General features: G+C 54.1%; 1 protein-coding gene across 4 annotated transcripts; it reads right to left on the bottom strand.

Annotated features, from left to right (window-relative positions):
• Window positions 1-734: 734 nt before the first annotated feature.
• On the bottom strand, window positions 735-4,312 carry KLK4 (kallikrein related peptidase 4). 4 transcript variants are annotated; one of them, XM_015441761.4, is made up of 4 exons: window positions 4,184-4,312; window positions 3,485-3,735; window positions 3,266-3,402; window positions 735-1,401 (listed from the first exon to the last, which is right to left on the bottom strand). In XM_015441761.4, exons 1-4 carry the CDS (start codon window positions 4,258-4,260, stop codon window positions 1,249-1,251), a joined length of 618 nt encoding a protein of 205 aa, XP_015297247.3. In that variant the 5' UTR covers window positions 4,261-4,312; the 3' UTR covers window positions 735-1,248. The 4 variants fall into 4 exon arrangements, with proteins under 4 accessions (XP_015297247.3, XP_073880501.1, XP_073880502.1 ...); XM_074024400.1 differs by having other exon boundaries at window positions 4,172-4,312; XM_074024401.1 differs by lacking the exon at window positions 3,266-3,402.
• Between the last annotated feature and the right edge of the window lie 3,046 nt (window positions 4,313-7,358).

The following is a 7,358-nucleotide window of genomic DNA, read 5'->3' on the forward strand; positions in this document are numbered from 1 at the left end:
CTATCTTTCTAAGAATTTACCAAGTTGTTTTCCAAAGTGGTTGTACCATTTTACCCCCTACCCCCAGCATTGTAGGAGAGTTACAGCTGCTGTAGATATAACCGAGACTTGATGCTGTTATTCTTTTCAATTTTAGCCATTCTGGTAGCTGTATGTCTTTTGAAATGATTCTATATTTTTCAGGTACTGGGTGCAACTTTCCATATCTGACCATTAAATAGAATGTGTTAATTGTATTGTTCAAATTATCTATATACTTATCCAGTCTCCCATCTCCTTGCCCCTCAGTTGCCCCATTCTGGCCCTCAACCTCCCCTCTTTCTGCTCCTTGGTCTCTGTAGCTGTCACTCACAGTAACCCTCTCCACGATTCTTCCCACCAGCCTCCAGCTGCAGCAGCCAAGTCCTGAGACAGATGCAAGTTAAAAATTCTTGAAATGCAGTTAAGAAGACAAAAACAAATATAGATCAACTGAAGCTGAATCGTTAAACTAAGCAAGAAAATCTCTACAGTTACCATTTGCTGACTTGACTTTTCAGAAACTGGACAACAGCCATGGCACTGGTTTCTCTTAACTACCCGGGGAATGGCCCCTCCCTCTGAAACCCTGTGGCCCTCCTGGTCAAAGCTCCCATTTCCCAGATAGGGAAACTGAGACCCATGGAGGAAAAGCCATTTGCTGGAATCTCTTGAATGGAAGGGGAAGCAAGGAGGACACTACAAACAGAACCTGCGCTTCTCTTAGACTTTATTTCTGGATCTGGGGAAAGGGACAAAAAATGAAAAACCAACTCTAACACTGGTAAGGTTGGGTCAACATCTTGCCACAAGGGGGCACTGTGTACAGGGAGAGTCTAGGTGGCTTTGGAAGGCTGGGTCTGAGGGAGGAGGGCCTGGAGCCTGGACCTCTGGGTCTGGGGAAGGAGGGGTTGGGTGCCTGGACCTCTGAGTCTGAGGGAGGAGGGGTTGGGGGTCTGGAGCACTGGGTCTGAGGGATAAGGGGCTGGACTCCTGGGTCTAAAGGAGGAGGGGTTGGGGGCCTGGACTTCTGGCTCTGAGGGAGGAGGGGCTGGACTCCTGGGTCTGAGGGAGGAGGGGCTGGTGGCCTGGATCCCTGGGTCTGAGGGAGGAGGGGCTGGTGGCCTGGACTCCTGGGCCTGAGGGAGGAGGGGCTGGGAACAGAGATTCCTGAATTTCTTCCGCAGGATGTATTTGGGGGTCAATTTCATGGGTTCCCAGTACCCATAGTTAACTGGCCTGGACGGTTTTCTCTATCCACTCAGTGAATTTGCAGAGGTTGGTGTAGACGCTTGGCACGCCAACTTGGCCACACTGGCCTTGTCCGAAAGACACAAGGCCCTGCAAGTACCCGTTGCAGATCAGGGGCCCCCCAGAGTCACCCTGTTGTGAAGAGAGGGAGAGTCAGAATCCGAAACACAGAGAGGTGGAAATGGATGTGGGATCAGAGAGGAACTAAATGAGACTGAGAAACAAAGACAGAACCATCATCAACAACAACATAGCCCAGCAATATATCTGTTGGAAGTCCCATTCCAGATCCCTGACCTCATCTAATCCTGCTTCCCGATGTCCTATGTCCTGAATGCTGGCTGCTTCTCTTGGGCTTGTTGTCTGTCTGTTTCTTTTTTTTTTTTTTTTTTTTTTTTTTGAGACGGAGTCTCGCTCTGTCGCCCAGGCTGGAGTACAGTGGCCGGATCTCAGCTCACTGCAAGCTCCGCCTCCCGGGTTCACGCCATTCTCCTGCCTCAGCCTCCGGAATAGCTGGGACTACAGGCGCCCGCCACCTCGCCCGGCTAGTTTTTTGTATTTTTTAGTAGAGACGGGGTTTCACCGTGTTAGCCAGGATGGTCTCGATCTCCTGACCTCGTGATCCGCCCGTCTCGGCCTCCCAAAGTGCTGGGATTACAGGCTTGAGCCACCGCGCCCAGCTGTTGTCTGTCTGTTTCTGTCTCTCCTTCTTTGTCTCCTTCGTGGCTTGTTTGTCTGTCTCAGTGTCTCTGCATCTCTTTGTAAAGTCTTTTTTTTTGAGACACAGTCTCACTCTGTTGCCCAGGCTGGAGTGTAGTGGTGCGATCTTGACTCACTGCAACCCTGCCTCCCATATTCAAGTGATTCTCCCGCCTCAGCCTCCCAAGTAGCTGGAATTACGGGCGCCTGCCACCACACCCAGCTAACTTTTGTATTTTTAGTAGAGACGGGATATCACCATGTTGGCCAGGTTGGTCTTGAACTCCTTCCCTCAAGTGATCTGCCTGCCTCGCCTCCCAAAGTGCTGGGATTACAGGCGTGAGCCACCGCGCCCAGCTTCTTTGTACAATCTTGATTTTTCCTATTTCTCTTCGTGTTTCGTCTCTGTGAGTCTGTGTCACTGTTTGCCTCTGGGTACACAGTTGACCCTTGAACAACTCTGGTTTGAACTGCACAAGTCCACTTGGATTTTTTTCAATAAATATATTAGAAACATTTTAGGAGAGTTGCAACGATTTAAAAAAATTCACAGATGAACTGTGCAGCTTGGAAATATAAAAAAATTCCAACAAAGGTATATCATGAATGCGTAAAACATATGCATAAATTGACCATTTATGTTATTGGTAAGGCTCCCCGTCAACAGTAAGCTATTTTTTTTTTTTTTTGAAATGGAGTCTGGCTCTGTCACCCAGGCTTGGCTCACTGCAAGCTCTGCCTCCCGGGTTCACGCCATTCTCCTGCCTCAGCCTCTGGAGTAGCTGGGACTACAGGCACCCGCCACCACGCCTGGTTAATTTTTTGCATTTTTAGTAGAGATGGGGTTTCACCGTGTTAGCCAGGATGGTCTTGATCTCCTGACCTCGTGATCTGCCCACCTCGGCCTCCCAAAGTGCTGGGATTACAGGCGTGAGCCACCGCGCCCGGCCTTCAGTAGGCTATTTCTAGTCACATTTTTGGGGAGTCAAAAGTTATACAAGGATTTTCTGTAGGGTGGACGTCAGCGCCCCCAGACCCCATGCTGTTGGGAGGTCAATCGCATTTCTATGTGTGTGTGTTTCTGCCTCCCCGTGTGTCTATTTCTGTTTTTCTCTTCCTTTGCTTCTCTTTATTCCTATGTTTATTTCTCTGTTTCTCCCAGTTTCTCTCTCCAGTTGTCACTGTCTCCCTGTGTGTCTCTCCATCTCTGCATCTCTCCATGCAGCCCTGTGTATCTCTGTCTCCCGCTTCTGCACCCTTCCCTGAGTCGCCTGCCCTCCCCTTTCCCGTCTCTCACGTAGCAGGAGTCCTTCCGGTCTTGCCCTCCACCGGCGCAGAACATGCTGGGGTGGTACAGCGGGTCATAGAGCTCACTGCAGACCTCCTCAGACACCACCGACAAGTTCACGCACTGCAGCACGGTGGGCGTTCTGCCTGGGACGCAGAGCTCTGGGTCAGCCCCCGCGACTGGGCAGAGGACCCCTTGAAGAAGGCAGACACACACCCCCGAGCTCACCGTTCGCCAGCAGACCCCAGCCAGAAACGAGGCAAGAGTCCCCCGCGGTAGGGCACCGCGAAGCAAGGCTGATGTTCCGGATGGTGGCAGACTCGGACACAGATTCGTCCAACTTGATGAGCATGAGGTCGTTGGCGAGCAAGGGTCTGTTGTACTCTGGGTGCTGCACCGAGTAGCTGGCCTCCACCATCCGGCTGCCTGGCTCTTGGTCGGCCTCAAGACTGTGCAGGCCCAGCCCGATGGTGTAGGACCTGAGGGCCACGGACGGCAGGTCAGTTTTGTGGCAACTGTATCCTTATCTCCATTCTCATCTTCAACCCCGTTCACATCCCCATTCCCTAACCCCAACCCCACCCTCTTCGCTAAACACCCTAAGGGCTACTTAACCATGGTCTCAGATCCTCATTCACAAAAATTCAGGGACAGGAACTTGCCTTAGTTCACTAGAGACTCAGCACTGGGCTGAGATTTCAACCCAGGGCTCTCTGAGTCCTTCCAAAGCAAGGTTCCCGCCTCCCAGCCCTTCCCTCTGGGCTCCCCGGATCCAGGCTAATTCCGTCCTCCTCCCAGAGCCTTCACCGCTGTTTCCCCCGGAGCACCCCAGGATGAACCTGATAGGCCCCTGCCTTGAGCCAAAGTAACATCCAGGCCCTGCCCCCGGACCCAGGCCCTGCCCACTCGCCCTACCTCTGCACTCACTTCTGGAAACAGTGTGCGGCTGACAGCACCCACTGCGGATGCACCAGGACGCCCGAGCAGAACAATTCGTTTTCCATGATCAGCGCCGCCTGCCAGGGCTGCGAGTGCGGGATGCAGTCCTCGCCGTTTATGATTCGACTGCTGCTACCAGAGACGAGCGATCCTGAGGGCGGAGTCAGGGCTGGGGACGGGCCTAGGAGGCGGGCCCAGGACTCCTGGGGGTGGGCTTACCGAGCAGGGGCGTGGTCAGAGGTTCAGGAGCAGTCAGGGCTCCTCGGGGTGGAGTCAGGGCTGGGAGCGGGCTCAGGAGGTGGGCCCAGGGCTTTTGGGGGTGGGGTTACTGAGCAGGGGCGCGGTCAGGGCTTCAGGAGCAGTCAGGACTCTTGCGGGCCGAGTCAGGGCTGGGGATGAGCCCAGGGGGCGGACCCAGGGCTTCTGGGGGTGGGGTTATGGTGCAGGGGGCATGATCAGAGCTTCAAGGGCTGGTCCAGGGTATTGGCCTAGGGCTCCCAGGGGCGGTGATCACGGTGCGGGAGCCTGGTCAGGGTTTCAGGGTAGTCAGGGCTTCTGGGAGGGGAGTCAGGACATGGGGGTGGGCTGAGAAGTCGGGATTAGTGCTCCTAGGGTTGGGGTTACAGCGCAGGGGCGCCGTCAAGGCTTCAAGAGCCGGGTTATGGATAGGGGCAGTCTCAGAAGGTGGGATCAGGGCTCCTGGGCCGCAGTCAGGGCTCCTGGGGCGGAGTCAGGGCTCTGGGGTGGGCTCTGGAGGTGATACTGGTGCCATCGCGGTGCAAAGCCACTGTCAGGGGTTCAGCAGGGGAGTCTAGGCTCATAGCAGTAGGATCGGGTCGTTTGGCGTGGATTAAAGCTCAGGGGGTGGAGTTATTGCTGGGAGCAAAGATCGGGTCACTTGTCTGCACAGACTGATGCTCAGAGTCCTGCACCGAGTCAGTCCTATCCTCTCCCAGCCTTACTCACAGTCACACCCAGCCACAAGCCCATTCACACCAAAACATCATTATAGAGTCCTGTGAGGTGAGTTCCTTGGGGATGGGAGAGGGGGATCTCAGGACTGAAGACCCAGGAAGTAGGCACAGATTCCCAGCAATGGATTAGTCCCCAGGAAGCACAATCTCCTGCACCCTCGGCTTCCCCTGTCCCTACATCATCATGACAGTGTTGTCACTCCACCAGATATTCAGAGGCACAAACTGTCAGTGTCTCACAGGTCCAACCACACACCCAGGCACACTGCCACACACAATTCAGGGGGACAGCCATGGGGGGCGGATCATATGGTATCGTCTCACAGCCAGCTTTGCAGTCACGAGCAGGAGGACGCTGAATCACGCCCGAACATCAACAAACACTGTGCCCCCAAGCACAGTCACACACACATGCATACTCAGATACCTGTGGCGCCGAGGATGAGGTACCCCAGGAGCCAGCCCCAGGGGCTTCCTGCTGTGGTCATCACGTCAGCACCTGGGGATGAGGACTGAGACTTAGCCCTATCTGGGGGTCTTCAGTCCAGGTCTCTCCATCCCTCTCTTTCTCCCTCCCTTTCTTCCCTCTGGGATGTTATTAGGTAGGCTAGAGTCTAGACCATCTACCCCCACTCCCATCCGTGGACCCAGAACCTAGAGAGACAGATTTAGAGACTGAAAGAGAAAAAGAGAGAGAGAGATGGGAAAAGAGAGAGAGACAGAGAACTAGGTAGAAAGGAAAGTCTAGAGAGAGCATCTAGCTGTCTACGAGTGGGGAGAGATGGTGTCCAGCCATCCACGAACAAGCACAGAGGGAAGACACACAGAGAATCAGAGCTGGAGAGACAGTGGTTGAGAGATACCCTCAGAGACAGTCTGAGAGTTAGACACGGAGATATAGATTCAGAGAGACAGAGAGGCTAAGGGATACCCAGAGAGAGAGAGAGAGAGAAAGAGATAGACTCCTAACTAGAGACAGTGAGGGATCTATCTGGAGAGATGTGGAGATAGGAGGCACAGAGGCTGAGAATCCAGCGACATGGAGCTGGAGGGAGACTCGGATCACGAAGACTGCAGGCTTTTAGTGGGGAACCACCAGGCCTCTTACCTGGCCACCTCTGGGCTCCTGGATTCCGCTGCTGGGCTGAGCTCCAGCCTGCTGCCTCCCGCAGGGGCCTCCTTGGGGCTTATAAGCGTCCTCTGTCTGGGCTGGCCTGCCCCCCAGGGGATGCATTCCAGGGGTCAGGTGCTGTGAGCTTCCAGCTCAACTCTCTCAGGCTGCCTCAACTCTGACCAGGCAGTGGTTGGGGGCCCAGATGGGGCTGGCGGCAGGCGCCAGGGGCCCGGGGCCCAGAGAGGAGACCCCTCCCCAGATCCTAGACTCCACTCTCCCTTTTCTTTCTCTCTCTCTTGTTCTATCACTTTTCATGTTCTTATTCTCTCTCATGAGATACTTCTCTCTCACCTGTATCTCTCATTGTCTCTTTCTCTTATTTCTTTCTCTCATTCTCTCTCGTGTTTTCTTTCATTTCCTCTCATTCTTTCCCATTCTCTCTCGTGTTCTTTCTCTTTCTAAATTAAATCTCTCTCTCCCCTCATTTATCCCTCCTCTCTTGCTGTGCTTCTCCAGCAAATTACCCCGGGTTCGAATCCAGCTTACATCACACACTATTTTTGGAACCTTGGGCAAGTGACTGCACCCCTGTGAGCCTGTTTTCCAACCATAAAACTAGAGTGACCATTATGCCCCATTTCCCAGGTGGATTCAAAGAGGTCATTCAGAGAAAGGCACAGGGCGCCAGGTGCATCGTAGGCTTGCGGTGAGTGGGAGAAGTAAAAAGCCTGGCTCAGTGAAAAGCAGCTGAGCGCCTACCACACTCCCAGTTCTGCGGCAGGTGCTGGGGCCACAGGAGGAACCATCAAAGCCCTCATCACTGGGGATCGCGTCCTACCGGGGGGCACAGATAATAAAGGAAAACTGCAGACCAGCATATGAGGTGGTGAGTCTTTGTGCTGTGTTGGGGAGTCTCAGAGAAGGGGAACATTTAAGCTGAGAACCCAGTGGAGAGGAGGAGGAGGGTCCACGCAGCAGGGGAGGTTGTGGGGTGCAGGGAAGAACTTGACTCCAGCCAGAGGAGGGCGGGGCGGGCAGGAGGGCAGACCAGGAACCCAGTCGGCCTGCAGGCCTC

Source organism: Macaca fascicularis, chromosome 19, assembly GCF_037993035.2.
Source record: "Macaca fascicularis isolate 582-1 chromosome 19, T2T-MFA8v1.1".
Lineage (NCBI taxonomy): Eukaryota > Metazoa > Chordata > Mammalia > Primates > Cercopithecidae > Macaca > Macaca fascicularis.

Bases quoted from the DNA above. Each gene is read 5' to 3' on its own strand.
- KLK4 (XM_065534781.1), bottom strand. From the start codon at position 4,260: ATGGAAAACGAATTGTTCTGCTCGGGCGTCCTGGTGCATCCGCAGTGG. The intron at 3,736-4,183 runs GTGAGTGCAGAG...CGTGGCCCTCAG, and splicing joins GCCGCACACTGTTTCCAGAA to GTCCTACACCATCGGGCTGG. The intron at 3,403-3,484 runs GTGAGCTCGGGG...TCTGCGTCCCAG, and splicing joins CTGGGGTCTGCTGGCGAACG to GCAGAACGCCCACCGTGCTG.